This window comes from Cupressus sempervirens, chromosome 6, assembly GCF_028749045.1.
Source record: "Cupressus sempervirens isolate cs-2001-9-10 chromosome 6, ASM2874904v1, whole genome shotgun sequence".
Taxonomy (NCBI): domain Eukaryota; kingdom Viridiplantae; phylum Streptophyta; class Pinopsida; order Cupressales; family Cupressaceae; genus Cupressus; species Cupressus sempervirens.
In genome coordinates, this window is record NC_143123.1 from 393,021,765 (window position 1) to 393,038,034 (window position 16,270).

The following is a 16,270-nucleotide window of genomic DNA, read 5'->3' on the forward strand; positions in this document are numbered from 1 at the left end:
TTCCACCACTTTGGGGGATCTTGGCTTGAATTTTTTTTTCAAGTGTTTGAAAAATCCAGACAAGATGCAATTTTCCCGAAGTGTGAGCTTGGAAATTTCCGAAGTCTGGGAAATTGTCCAGACTAGGGTTGTTTTTCCCTTGCAAGAAGTTTGGAACTTGGAATTTTCCCGAGTGTTTGAAAAATCCTGAAATGGGTTGTTTTTCCTCCAAGAATAAGAGCAGAACATAAATTTTTTTCCAAGTTTGGAAATTGGGCTATTTTTCCCTAGGTGGCGAGTATGGAGTCTAATTTATCTTTAAAGTGTCAAATTTGTCCTAACTAAGGTAATTTTTTCCCTCAAGAAAAGGAAAATTAAGTGTTGGAAATGTCCAAGCTATGGTGGATTTTCCCTCCAAGTGCAAAAGTGGACATTTTTCTAGGTGTTGAGAATGTCCATACTAGGGTGGATTTTCCCCATTGTGATGGCAAAGCAAAATCAGTTTTTTTTTTTTTCTAAGGACAAGATGAGTCCTATTCAAACCTTGATTGATTTTCCCACTTTGCATGGATGAAATTAGAGAATGGATGTGGCCTTTGGAGCCATGGATGATGTGTTGGAGAGGGAAATGTGGACTTAAGCAATTTTTGGAGGGAATCCATACTTGGGTTGTTTTCCCTTTTATGGTCGTTTTATTATTAAATAAAGTAAATAAAGGGAAATTAATAAAGTTAAGTAAGAAGCCTCTAGAAGGGTGTCAAACTTTTATCCCACATTGCTTGTGGGAGGTAAATTGACAAGCTTGTTAAGGTTGTAGCTTCAGTCGGATTGAATTGACCTGGAGATAAATCTTTTATGGTTATTGATAAATCATCATTTAGAAAATACTCTTATATCTACATATTTATAGTATAATATATATAATATAATTATATATAGTTATATATACGTTATTCTTAATATATTATTTAATGATGATTAACCATAGAGACATGTCTCTTCTCTTCTCAAATTTATAAGTCATTCAAATCTGCATTTGGAACACATCAATACGATGGAAATGTTATTACATTTGTAGAAGCAATCCTTGTTACTCAACATGGTATCAGAGCAAGGTTGCAATTGTGTTTTTCAAGAAGAGAATACCTTGGTCTCTACCTTATACAAATTGCATTGATTCGTCTATATGAAGTAGTATCCCTAGCATTCGTGACAACTATAGATATACACTAGAATGACCATACTAAATTTTAGGAACGATTATATTTGAGCAATATAGGATTCTACGGAGAGGCTATTGATGTCTTAGGAATACAAGCTGAAACTCATAAGCATCGAAACTAGTTATGGAGAGTCATATCTCAATTCATTGCAAAAGAGAATTATATCTAAGGTGTAATCTTCAACAAATTGTATCCTGCGTGGCATTGGCTTCTTCAAATCGATTTTATAGAATTATCTCGTCCCCTCCTTGAATGTGACATTGCTTTATGATAGATCTTGCAAAATGCAAGTCATTGAACGATTGCATCGAGATGCTTGCATATGATAATTTTGAATGTTTGTGTGAATTGGGTTCTTCTCTCCATTTTTTTTAGAGGCTGAAGTGTATACTCTTGGAACATATATTGTCTTATTTGCTTTTCCGGACTTCTGCCCTTATTCAACATGCATGCCAAGATCTGTTCATCATCTTTGACACCAACAGTCGTGTTGATCACACCGTCAAAGATAAAGTCTAGAGGATAATGATACTGGAAATTGGGTGAGTGCAAGTCATTGGAAATAGAAAATTCATCAGATAAAGGGCCCATCTTGAAAGTGTAGTCATTTAGTTAAGGGACTTTAAGATGGAATACCGATAGATAGATTTCATGACCTTTGCAGAGCTGTTCAAGGAGTACATTTTTTTATAACCATTATTTGTGTCTATAGGCGGCAATTTGCATCCAAGGGTTGGGATCAAAGATAAGTCTCAGAGTATTCAACAACTTGGTCTCGGGATATTTGTGATGCTATATTGTCAGGGAGTTGGCTAGAATAACATATTATTTTGATGGAAGAAATTCAATCAATGACAAAATCACAACAACAAGATATGAAAATGATATGGCGAAAATGGAGTTTGGAAATTTGTGAATGAAACGAATCATAAACATATTTATATTTATGGCGATCCAATGGTCGCATGTCATAACAATTTATAGTTTTCATAAGATAAGATTCTAGAGAAGAACTCCAAGCTCAACCAACGAGAAGTTTTTGACAAGACCTTCTCCTTTGAGATTCAAATCACTTTTACTATCATGATAACAATCGACAATCTGATTATGGAGATATCATCGCGAGCATTGAATCAACTCGTGAATCTTTACTACAAGTAGAATGAGTTAAATCTAAAGGTTCGTGTCTTGGTTGGAGAGGGAGCTAGCAAGGTTTGCTTCAGGTTTCAAACCCACATAAAATCAAGGCGAGTTACAACATTGAGTACAACATTAATAAAGGAGTGAATTTGATTCAAGTGAAAGACAATTTTGTTCTATAATAAGTGATGGGCATTCAAATCACAAGCTTCATATTTCCAGACCACCACATAGACATGCAGAAAATACTTTGACGTGAGGGGCATGATAAATATTATAATTATTTAAAATGATAAGACTGAATTTATCATTGGCAACAAAATCTTCATGGCTTGATAAAAGATGAAGAGAAGAGGTGATATGAAGGATTAGAGATCGACTAAAGCAAATTACTACGGAAGCATCTTTTTGCATTACATTTGATGGAGACTATGTATATATTGGCAATGAAGGAAGAGGTCATCTACAAAAGATGTCAGGAAATTATTATTTTTGGAATATGTGTGGAGATTGAAGTACTAGATATCCACTGGACTAATGATGGTAGTTGAATCAAATCATATCAGCAAGTACCGATAAGAGTCTATGAGCTTGAAATGCACTTACAGGCAATAAACACTCATCATTTGGTAATTTATGTTATCCCTTATGTAGGGGTTCTCCACTTGTGGTGAGTGTCTCTAATGATGGTAAAACAAACAAAATCCTTTAAATAAAATATCTGTTTGTGAATTAAAAGGTTCCACATCACCAACATTCATCAAAATAAAATTCACCAGTAGTAGTGCCTCTAAGGTGTGCCTATGTTGTACATATCTCATAATCATAAAGGTCCACATTGTCATGTGAGAATGGAACATATAGCCTCATACTGTGATATTTGTGGTTATTGTAATTCTGAGGTAAAGCAAGGTGGTAGTATCCTCAAGAAGAGGTCTGATGAGAAACTTGTTGTCAGAATTCATGAAATATTAAAGAAGGCATGCGAACATTAGCGACAAGTCAATGAACACAATAGTTCCAATATGTTTGCCAAATGGAAGTAGATGTTGATTTCTAGACAAGGTCATTGTGATATTTGTTGTACAATCTGTTTTGAGCTGACAACCTTTGGTTGCAGAAGCTTACGACAATATTTTGTGGGATTGTTGTGTGTAAGCTTGTTGTTACTCCTCCAATATACATTGCTTTGAGCACTTTGCAATTATTGCATGGCGAGAATTCTTGATAAGCTATGACTTAGCAAGGTCAAAATATTCAGTAGTGTTTGTTCATGTTTGGATCCATCTTCTTTGTACATTTAGTACATAGATGGTCTAAGTAATGGTCAATAACATGGCCTATGAAAACCTCATAATCGATCATTTAAAAAGACAAACCAAGAAGTATAAGGGATTGCATTCATGGGATTAAATAGTGACTAAAAACTCTAAAACATGGAATAAGTGGAATTTACATTGTGGGGGGAAATAATGACAAATGTTCCATTCCCACTTGAGTCATCTTTAGAAAGGAGATGTTTCATTCTCAAATGTCTACGGACCGTCATGTGCAAATGAATATTCTTATCTTATACATTTATCTACTCATTATAGTCTCTCTCCTATTTGTAATTGTTTACATACTATAAGAGTTGTTTGTCTTGATCTTTTTCTTTTTTGTTTGAGGATGTTCTTGCAGGAAAAGAAGGCTGGTATTTTACATATGCTACCAAATATTGTGCAGACTCAATCTTATGGTAGTAGCTCGAAAGAAGCTGTGATCTGCATTTTGTTAGTCATCTGATGATCAATGAGGCTCTTGAAGTGAATATTCTTGATGATTGAGATTATGAGTATTCTTCCATTAAGAGGGAGTCTGACATTTTTTCAACGGCAATGTAGGAGCTCAAAAGATTGATACTCATAATACATGTGTGTGACTTTGATGGGCCTACCACTGTGTACATCATGAGGAAATAATGATTTATCACTAGAAAGTCGGAAGATTGATATCAGATTCAGAGGGAGTCTGACAGACATCCTTGGGTGAAGAGAGATTTTAAGAGAGTAACTAGAGGACCTGGCTTCCGAGGATCTTTTGTTCAGAGGGAGAATTATGAGGTGCAACTCCTTGTTAATGAGTTCTCTACAAAAGAAAAGTTTGAAGTGAAATTCCTTGAGAGAGAAAGTTGAGGTGAAAAACTTTGTTCCACCCTTCAAGAGCAGCTATGGTGGGTTCACCCTTTGACTTGGTTCATGGTGGATATCATGTGAGTTATTGCATGATGTTGTGATTTATGTCATGAAAGGTGACGATCTTTCATTTGATGTATGTGTGAGGTCGCTATTGTAAGGTGACGATCTTAGCAATAGCTTGACCATGTTATCATGTTAACAAAATGTATCATTATCAACTACATTAAATTGTTGTCCCAAATTGAGCTGGAAATCATGATACTATGGTTGTTGTGTTGTATTCTTGATCCATTGTCGTGATAGGCTACATTAACTTGCTGTCCTAGATTGTTTCGAAATTCATGACAATAAGTAAATCATGATAGTCTTGGATTGAGCCGGAAATCATGAGATCAAGTCCGACCCAATCCAAGACTGACTATCTAATCAACTATGTTTGTGTCCTGGAATGTGCCGGAAATCAGATAGTATATAATCTCAAAGGGATATAATTGTGTATAAGCATTTTTTATGCAAACTCGAATATGAGATTAAGAAATTGATTATATCCTCCCTCACTAAGAGGGAGTGTTAAAGTAATAGCTTTGGTTGGATCTGATATCAGTATATGGAACATATGTATATGTATATGTATATACATGCATATGTAAATACATATATGTATATGTTTGATTTACTTCACATATTGATATCTCAAGCTATTTGATACCTACTATCATGACTTGATCAAGCCGTATATATTAATATATATGCTGCGATAGTTCCTCTCGTCAATTCATGACACTAATGATACTATATTTGTTGATATTGTTCTATTATCATGATAGACTATAAATCAAATTGTTGTCCCGAAATGTGTCGGAGATCATGATAATAAACATATCATGACAAACTACATTAAGTTGATGTGCTAGAGTGTGCTGGAGGTCATGATACTTATCATGATGGACTACAATAAGTGGTTGTCCTTGAGATCATGGCTGTTATCTAATAGACTACATCTAGTGTTGTCCTGGAGTGCCTAAGTTCAGATAACACACATCTTTCCAAAATATAACATATTCTTTTGGTAGGCATCAAGGATTTGATGCAAGTGCACATACCAAAATAATAAAGTATGATGAATATCATATGATTGATATTTCTTGTTGAATCATACTTCAGATTATATTGAAAGATAACATATAAGTTGATGGATATATGTTGATATCCTTAAATATGCCATTCCAGGAGGAATATCATACAGAGATGATATTTCTCCATATACTTGAGAGCATAATGTGTTCTATAACAATCTTCCCTGGCTAAGAGGGAGTGTTAAGGTTGTAGCTTCAATCGGATTGAATTGACCTAGAGATAAATCTTTTATGGTTATTGGTAAATCATCATTTAGAAAATACTCTTATATCTACCTATATATATATATATACATATAGTTATATATATGTTATAGTTAATATGTTATTTAATGATGATTAACCATAGAGACATGTCTCCTTCTCTCATATTTATAAGTCATTTAAATCTGCATTTGGAACACATCGATACGATGGAAATGTTATTACATTTGCAGAAGCGATCCTTGTTTCTCAACAAAGCTGAACCCCTTTAAAAGGCCATGAATTGAGAGAAGAAATCATGAGGATTTATAAAGGCAAAGGCTAAGTGTCTGGAAAATCTAGATCAAGTGACCAAGGTGAAGCACGATCCAACATTGGTGATTGGAAGTCTAGGTGAAGCAGGAATGTGGCTGCCATTAGAAGGAGGCGTGACATTGCTTTAAGTCTGAGATAAGCCATGAATGTGATTGAAACCTGAGAATGATCTCCATGGAAGTAATTTTGTGCCAAACTTTTAATTTTCATCCTGACTTTTAAACTGGTCTAGTTGTGAATACAGACTTATAGAGAGTATATTCTGAGACATGGAAGGCCATTGGAAGGCCAAATACAAAGATTTATTAGACCAGGTCTGTAGACTACTTGGAAAGTGATAAATTTTTTGAACAATCTCAGGGATTGTTATGTCCGCAGACTCGATCTAAATCATTTCCCCATCCTTAGGCATCGATCTTGAAGCCATTTGAGGGCCAAATCAGAGGTAGGCAAGCCCGGATCTGAAAATTTCAGAAACAAGGGTGATTTTGTCAGAAAACTCATTAAGAATCACCTAAGTGCCCAACCTGTTCAAACTTGTTTGCTAAGTATTCTCCTGCCCATTGCTTATCATTTCAAACCATTTCTGGACAGTGAAAGTTTGTGGTAAGGCTACCACGGCTAAAAATCTGAGGACTGGATCTGAAAATCTATTTTCGTTTAAAAAATCTGGGTTTGCTTTTGTTTGCATGCTGATCCAAAAGTTATTGCAGACCTCTCCCATCATTCTGAACACCATTTTGCAGCCATTAAGGGTCTGAAATAGAAGTTTGTTACAGGCCTAAGGTCTGAATATTCTCAAACAGGGGTGATTTTCAGAAAATTCATATAAACTCACCAATTCCCTAAAGCATTCCAAACTTGTTTACAAATCAATCCCCACACCAAAACTACCATTTTCAACCATTTGCAGTCACTTGGGGTTTAAGGCAAGGCTGCTACATGCAAATGTCTGAAGACCAGGTCTGAAAATTGGTATTTCTGTACTAGGTTGAGTTTTTTTTTTTTTTGATGGCCATTTGATTGAACTTGTTGCAGACTTTATAAGTCTGAAAACCTTGAGTTGCAGACTCATGTTTGCAGATGTAAAAAACATGGGCAATTCCCTTTAAAATTCACAATGAATTCCCAATCCTTCCGATTCATAAATTTGACATTGTTTAGTATTCCTGAGGTTATTAGACATCAAAATACTGTTTAGTGCTTGAACTCATTCACAAAAATGCAGTTGCAGGTATGTCTTCAGACATTTGAAGGTTGGCTTTAATGGTGAACATGGTTTTAATGCATGATTAGTTGGTTTATCATTCACTAGTGAATTCATGAACATGATGTATGGTAAGTTTAACAAATTGTTAAGGCTAAATCCATAGCCAATCTTCAGACTTGTCCAATTTGTCCGTAGAAAATCAGATTCAGAAGCAAGACTAATTTTTATTGTTGAGGCAGTGTGTCGATCAATTGTTGTGTTGGTATTCTTATCCAAATGCCTATTTTATCTAGGATCTTTCAAGGGATGGGGTCACTGAGTTTGTACAGAATTCATAGACTAATCCAAGGACTGTGAAGTCGAAATATTATGATTTTGTTTGTTTCTTTAGCCCTTGCTAACTTTGAGCTTTATACAGGGACACCAGAGCCAAAGTGATTCAAAGACACGAACATGGAGCACCTTGATTTGAATTAGTTAAGGAGGAGAATGAGGAGAATGAATGGGCACCGGGATTACTTACCTTCACATCTAGCAGTGAATATAGTGAAGAATGGACTTTACCAGCCAATTGGATTTCCTCTAGCCATCCATTGCAGTGAGTTCATTGTCGAATGTGCAAAGAACTATGATCCAAACAATAGGATGATCAGGGCTCAAGGAAGGGTGCTTGCATTCTTGAGCGAGGAGTCAATAAGAGAGACTTTTGGAATCCCATATCACTCTGGAATGTGGACGAAGACTAAGAAGAGACCAAGAGGCTATTTGAAGAAATGCCAGACGCCTGCAAGGATATCATAAATAAGAAATGGTTGGTTAGTGGGCCAAAGAACTTTCTATGATGCTTGGATGTTCTACTTCATAGAGGAGATAGCCGTAGGTGAAATAATGATAAATTGGGCCAGGGTAATAAGTGGGCTAGGATAATAAGTGACAACATAGATGCACAATTAAAATACTTAAGGAAAACAAAGCATTTCTACTTGAGTTATTACATTGTCTACCCATTGGCAAGGAACATAATGTCATAAAGTATCCAGGCCTAATATGTCAGGGTGAAGTTGGGAATGGAAAAGGATAATTCAAGATCTATGATTGCCATTCTGAGTTATAGTTACATGGAGGAGCGAGCTACAGGAGGCTGAATGACATCTTTAATATGAACATCACTCGCATACTTAAAGGAGAAACACATAGGAGATTATCGAAGGAGGCAATTGAATTAATTCAACTATATGGAAATTGGTATATCCAATTCCCTTCCTTCACTTATATCAAGATCTAGGGTTTCTCCTCCGAACAATACATGCTCCCTAGGTACACTACCAATAAAATAGTTTTGTTGGAGGTGGTCTGGCAAGTTTCAAAATTCAATCTTATGCAGAAGGAAAGGGTTACCCTCATCCACACTTGGGAGAAATGCTTGAGTCTTGCCCTTCACTACAGGCGGTGGGGACACTTTGTGCGGAGCTAAAATTTTATCAGTTGGCAAGACATCTTGCAAGGAAAGATTTTGATCCATTCCAAAAGATCCAAACCCACAAAAGATTATAATACAAACACAAGATAGATTTAGAGAATTATTGGATGAATCATATGGATGAAGAGCTTGCGAGGAGGAAGAGGTGGTCTAGAATGTTAGTTGATTTCATGAGAAATTATGGGATCTTCCCCATTACAGATCAAGTTGAAGATGATGGGAACATACTTCATCCTAGCTATGAGTATGAGAAGAGCAAAGCAATTTAGCCACCTAATTGGTCACAAAAGGATGAACCCTCAGATTTGAGGATCTTGATGAGCTAAATAATTAATAAATCAAGGGCATGGGTAGACAAGCAAGTAAGCAGGCTGATGAGACAGGATATCACCTTCACTATTGCAAAGATGCAAAAGGAGAACTCTTATCCCAAAGGCGATGCAGGAACTCGTAGTGCTTGAAGATTATGCATCAAAAGGCAAGACAAGTCCTAAAAGAAAAGGATAAGGAGGGTGAAGCATCACATACATTGAGTGGCATAATTAGTAGGGAATCGAGGAGCCATAGGCACAAGCCCACCATGCCTACTCCCATTCCTAGTTCTTCATCAATTAGGGAGATAGAGACGCATGTTTCAGACAGTGATTCAGTGCAAGGCAAAGATACAAAGGTACTACCTCAAGGCAGTTAGGATGCAAACTCATCTATGCATTTAGTTCAACAAGATACAAAAACATTGCTGTCTTTCCCTATAGTCTAGTTGGTAATGGATTTGGATGACGATACGAGGGCGCCCAATCCTAATATTCAGGAGGAGGAAGATGAGGTAATCTTAGAATTGAAAAGATTTAATTATATTGAGAAGATGAATGACAATATGGACTTATTCGAGGTTCTTGGGTGGCTGAAGGAAGACATAAAGAAAAGAAGAAGGGAAGAAAAGGTTCCTCCTATTGAAGATATTGATAGATTTTTGAGCAGAATTTGGAAAACAAGGGAACCTGAACCAGCAAAGAAGATTCATAGGATCACCGAGGATGAGGCAAGGTCTTGCACCGTGCATTTGTCTATTCCTATAGGAGACAAGAATGGGGATGAGATCACTCCTGATGATTATCATACCTGCTCATTTGATATCGGACCAACAACTACATAGCAGGAGATTGAGGAATTAAGGGGCAATGCAAATGCTATAGAAGAAAGAGTGCGTAAATTTATAAAAGAAAACAATGAGCTTGTGACAAAAAAATTGATCTTGAAAAAAATCATAAACAAATATGTGAGCCCCATAAGGCATAGGGATTCAACACTTATCCCTTATGTTTCCCTTTCCTAGGGTGTTCATTGTGCCTGCAACATAGTAAAGAAATGGGCAGGTGATAGTAGAGGACAAGCATAAGATTTTCTCACAAGGATGGTTCAAGCACATGGCAGGGCCACCATAATAATAGAAAAGGCCTGAGGATTAGAGGAGATATGGAAGGAATTTGAGCCCATCAAACAGAAGGTCATTCCTTGTCTCAAGGCATTAAGCAATCAGTTGTACCAAAACTTAAAAACAAATCGGTTGTTTCTTCAAAATGGTTATTTAAAATTAAGCATGCATCTGATGGCAGCATTGAAAAATACAAAGCTAGATTTGTAGCACGAAGTTTCTCACAGAAAGAAGGCATTGATTATGAAGAAACATTTGCACCAGTTGCTAGAGCTTCAGTTAGAACCATCTTGGCTATTGCAACATCCAAGGGATGGAAGGTTCATCAAATGGATGTCAAAACAACATTTCTAAATGGCAAAATTGAAGAAGTTTATATCGAGCAACCAAAAGGATTCAACACTCATGACAACAAAACTCACGTTTGTAAATTAAATAAAGCTCTGTATGGTCTCAAATAGGCTCCCAGAGCGTGGTATGAAAGGATAGACAACTATCTAATGAAGTTAGGATATTCTAAAAATGAAGCTGTTCCTAACTTATACTTCAAAATAGATGGTGATGATATGATTATTCTTGTGTTATATGTTGATGATTTGTTAATAATAGGTGAAGAACATCTAATAAAGAAATGCAAACAAGAACTCACAACAGAGTTTGAAATGAAAGGTTTAGGTCTTCTTCACTACTTCCTTGGATTGGAAGTCTGGCAACAGGATAACTATATTTTTTTGAATCAAGGAAAATATATAGTCAACATTTTAACAAAATTTGGAATGATGGAATGTAAACTAGCTTCTACTCCTATGGAAGTCAATCTACACAAGTTGAAGGATGATATGATCAAATAAGAACCTACAGATTCTACTTACTACAGGCAAATCATTGGGTCTTTAATGTATTTGATGAATACTTGTCTTGATATATGCTATGATACTAACACCGTGAGCCAGTTTATGTGTGCACCAAAGAAGGTACATCTACATGCAACTAAATACATTTTGAGGTATCTAAAGGGTACTATTAGCATGGGAATCAAATATGATAAAGTTAACATCAAACCTCATGGATATTCTAATTCCGATTGGGCAGGCAGTCCTACTAAACGTAAGAGTACTTTTGGATGTTGCTTTAGTCTAGGATTTGGAATGGTTCCTTGGTTCAGCAAAAAACAATCTTCAATTGCATTTAGTTCTACCGAAGTAGAATACATTGCATCTTCCTTGGGTGCTAGAGAAGCAGTATGGCTATGGAAGTTGTTAGCAAATTTGTTCAAAAGACCTTTGAAGCCCATTGTGATTCATTGTGATAATCAAAGTTGCATCAAACTTTCAACTAATCCAGTTTTCCACAATCGTTTCAAACATATTGAAATTTCTTACCACTACATTAGAGATATGGTGAATCAAGGAATCATTCAACTGGAGTACATCAATACTAATGAGCAAACAACAGATAACTTTACTAAGCCTCTTGCTAAAGTGAAGTTGAAATATTTCAGAGAAAAACTTGGTATGATTAATTTGTAATATTGAATATTGAATTTAAATTTTCAATTCATGTGAGTTTATGCTTCTATTGTTATTTAGTTGCATCAAATATGTAATGAAAGGTGACGATCATTCATGGACATATATATTTAGGAGGTAATCATTTGTAAGGTGACGATCTTGCAAATGATAGGCTTGTTATCATGGACATCTCTAGATATTGTTTCAGAGAATTAGAGATCATAGATAACGAACCAAGTATGTTACCATGGACATCTCTAGATATTGTTTCAGACAATTAGAGATCATGGGTAATGAATCTATTATGTTATCATGGACATCTCTAGATATTGTTTCGGACAATTAGAGATCATAGATAACATATCCATTATGTTTACTCTAGATATTGTTTTGGACAATTAGAGATCATAATATATGTTATGATAGTGTTCATAGCATGGTGATTTTAATTATTTGACCAGTCACTGTTTCAGAATGTTAAGATCAGATATTCTATTCTGAAGGTGTATTACTTCTCCCTTGCTAAGAGGGAGTGTTGATGTATAGCCTCTGTAGAAGTAATATTGTTTATCAGACAATGTGCGAATCTATATCAGGTTTATCTAATAACAGACATTGAGGTTATTTACATTATACATGTTTAGATAAACATCTTAACTTGTATTAGATGATTGGTATTACTATTGGCAGGCAATATCTTGTTTAAGATTATTGGCGGACATCTTATGTCATCGGGAGTCTTACTACCGATCATGTGTTGATTTGGTTTAAACTAACTATTAGTTAGTTGTGCCTCTGTAGAGGCATGACCCTATGTGGCCAAAGGCCATGTAGAGTCATGACTCTATGGGGCATGACTCTTTGCATATCTATATAAACAGAATGCAGATCGATGGGAATGTCATCAATCTAAGGCATCACAGACCCAGCGATCTGCATATTAAACCTTGCAGAATATTTTCCAGAATTCCTCTGTGATCTAATTTGGAAGACTATCATTATATTCATTCTATAGTCTGTATTATCATTAATATACAGTGAAGGAGATTCAACATCTCAGCAATTCGAGATCACCATTATTTGAAGGACAACTCTGCACTACAGTTATTCAAGTAAGAGTATCTATTGATATCTATATTTATTGTAATAGTTTTATCCATCAGAGATCACTAAAACTGACAGTATAATTGTAGTACATCTTTTCATAACTAGCATTTTAAGTACCATATGTATAGTATATACACCCCACCACACCCCCCATCCCCTGCCGCTGTCCCCAAATCAAGGCCTCTCTGTACCCTGGTCTCGGAAACTTGTCCCCTCATCCTGCTGTCCCCCCATCTCGGAGGGCGGTGTAACTATGATAATAACACAATCAAAGGGGGATTTTGGCCAGATAGTAGAGCTGGAAATGCTGTCATAGACATGCATGCAAATTGAGGACATAAAAACAAGATACATGAAGTATTTGACAAAATGCCTCAAGGAAATGTGAGAATGATTTCAGGCTTTGAGGAAATGGACAAAATCAAACCTTGTTGACTATGTAGACACAAATTGCAAGTAATGAAAATATAGTTCTCAATAAGGTTAAGTTGTTCTAAGGACCGAGTTGACATTGTAGTTACTCAATACCTAATGACAAATTGCTTTTAAATTTAATGCTAAGCATCTATTTCTGAGGCTTGGAATTTGGTGGTGTCATGTCTCAATGTTTTGTTTAGCCTCGACATGTTCACTCCAAAGTGAACATATTCAAGCTGCCCTACTAAGATTCAGAGTTCGCTTTCCTTATTTCTCTTCTACAACAAATAATAGAGTATATATTACTATTGGCGGAATCATTGCACCTCCTTCTGGTGCAAGCGCTAGTAATAAATTACAGTAATATAATTGTGAAAGGGGGATGCATCCCTCGCCCCAAACTCTACGTCCTTGTCCTCTAGTTGTCCCGGGGACCGTAGAACATCGAGGGGATGTCCCCATCCTGTCTCGAATACCTCAACCTCCAAAATGCTAGAAAAACGTCCGTCATCATTTGGTGACAGTGGAACACCAAGGAGATGCACCCCTCCTGTCTCCAATACCTCAACCTCCATATACGAGAATCAAAACAAATATATTCAAAATATCATACTTATGAGAATCAAAATAGCTATTCTAATTTCAAAAATGAGAATCAAATATAGTCCATGAAATACACATTGAAAGTTATAGTGGTTTAATTTTCTGAGTCATGCCAAGTCCAAGTCTTGATACTATGCTTTAAAAGTTTTATCCTTGAGTTTAGAAATAAAAAAAATGAACTATTTTATTTCTTTATATGACTGTACTTTATTTGCTCTGAAAATGTCTACTATTTGGCACTGACCATAGTAGCCACCATTGGATGAGCCACGTCTTCTAGAGGTTGATAGTGACTTGTATGGTTAGTCTTTGGATATTATAATATTATTGCCCAATTGAGGTTAGATTCATAGACTCTTATTTTGATGTTTGAGACTTCTAGATACATGTTTGAGACTTTCGGATATTGATAGACCAGGGTGCTTTGACGTTTGAAGCTGTTGTTATAATGATTATTGAAATTTGTTATGCTGTTACACTAGAGCTCTTGTGATTTGTTTACATATTGATATTGTTATCAGTTATTAACATATCTCTCTTCCCCCTCTCTCTATATAATATTTTAATATATGTATGTAAATAAATGAAAAATTGTGTCAACCCCTGCTGTACCCTAAAAATGGCCCGCTGGGGAATGACTTGGAAATGCTTTCCCTGCCTTCTGTGTCGGCACTCTGGAAACACCGTAGAAATGCATAGCTTCAATCAACTTATCCTAGAAGATGGATCTGATGGTGAGATCTGAAATGTTGGAGACAAACTGTCTTTTTCAGTTGTTTTCAGCAACTACTAACGCTATATGCTCTTTGGTCTGTCTCATTCTTGTTTTGGTGGGCTTTGACATACTCTGGATGCATCGTCCAGAGTAAGCAGAAAACCTTTTAATTGGATATTCTTTAGAGTACTCTACTGATTGTTTGCTTAGGAATGAACTTTCGTGTAATCAGTCTTATTAGTTGGAGATTATTCTTTGTGCATTAAGCTGTCCTTCAATTCAGCGATAAGACAGCAATTTTTCTAATTTGAAGAATTGAACCTGTTTAAATTGTCGAGATCTATACTAATAAATAAATTCTTTGATGACAGGAAAGTAAAAATTCTCGAAAGTCTAAGAAAAAGTCCAAGAAAAGAGCTTCCAAGAAAATGTAAAGGTAGTAAGCTCACTTCTATGCCCTGTTAAAGATATCCATATAGCAGATGATATTTCATTTATTGTTTGAAAATAATATCAGACAATGTATTTTCAGTTGTTTAATTACTCTGTGTTGCTTAGGTGTTCCATTTGCTCTTTTGCATTGTTGTATATATTATGTGTACTGATGTATTCGAATCACCTGCCATTCTCTTCAGTTGCAGAAGCTGGTCTGCAATTTTTCACCTACAATACTGTTCAGTAGTGTAAGGTGGTCTGCAAATTGATAAATTCATGCTAGCAGATGCTCATCACATATCATGAGTTAAAAGTTCAACCAATATGTACTGTCGATTACACCAGAATTATGTTTCGTGCGAATTCTTGGTTTAGAAGATGTTTTACTATAATTTTTTCCGCCTGTTAGTTAGCAGGATGTACATAGAGATAGCTAGTCTTCTGTTCATGTTCAAATATTTGTAAAGAGAAACAGATCCACTGTCATTGATGATACACCGAGTTTGAGGTATGCTTGTTTATGGCTTGGAGAAGGGCGCGATATAATTTTTTAAGTTACCGTTGGAATGGTCCCCGCATTATAATTTCTATTGAAAAACATAAATCTCTCTTATATGAAGTTTATGATGTTTCATATGATGATTTTCAAGTTGCGTTGTAACTTGATTGTACCTACAATCATTGACAAAATCCGAAGTTTGATGCATGCTTATCCACGATGGGAGCGTGTTGATATAAACATAAAAAAGGTTCATTTTATGGCTATGGTTAATGTTGGTAAACAAATTCGTTGCTGGTTTATTTAGTTGCAAACTACTTTTGTCCGATGGGTAAGCAGCAATTGGATAGGTTCCTCATGATATGTTTATACATTTTAATACTTCAATACTTTAATACTGAGCAAGAACGGACTAACTAAAATCAGAACAAATAGAGGAGAAAATGTGAGAAAATGTGTTGGTTGTGAAGGGATTGCAATTTAGGGTTTTTTAAAGAGAAAAGAGGGAAACTTCAGAATAGTGCAAATATAAATTGAAAGATTCATTAAAAATATATATTTTAAATTAAAATTATGTTTTGATTAAGTTATGCAATAGAATGGTAAAAAAAGTAAACTTTTAATAATTTTATAGTTGAATTGAGCCAAAACCCTTTCTATAAACTAGTATCAAATTTAAATAAC

General features: G+C 35.6%; 1 protein-coding gene across 1 annotated transcript in view; it reads left to right on the forward strand.

Moving 5' to 3' along the window:
• The window catches only part of LOC149552715 (Rho GTPase-activating protein), a 58,566-nt gene extending 42,678 nt beyond the window's left edge, over nt 1-15,888 (forward strand). The window contains exons 5-6 of the mRNA XM_089788267.1: nt 15,024-15,088; nt 15,288-15,888. Coding sequence (XP_089644393.1) covers nt 15,024-15,086 — 63 coding nt within the window. The 3' untranslated portion in view covers nt 15,087-15,088; nt 15,288-15,888. The remainder of the gene's footprint in view (nt 1-15,023; nt 15,089-15,287) is intronic.
• The last annotated feature ends 382 nt before the right edge of the window (nt 15,889-16,270 follow it).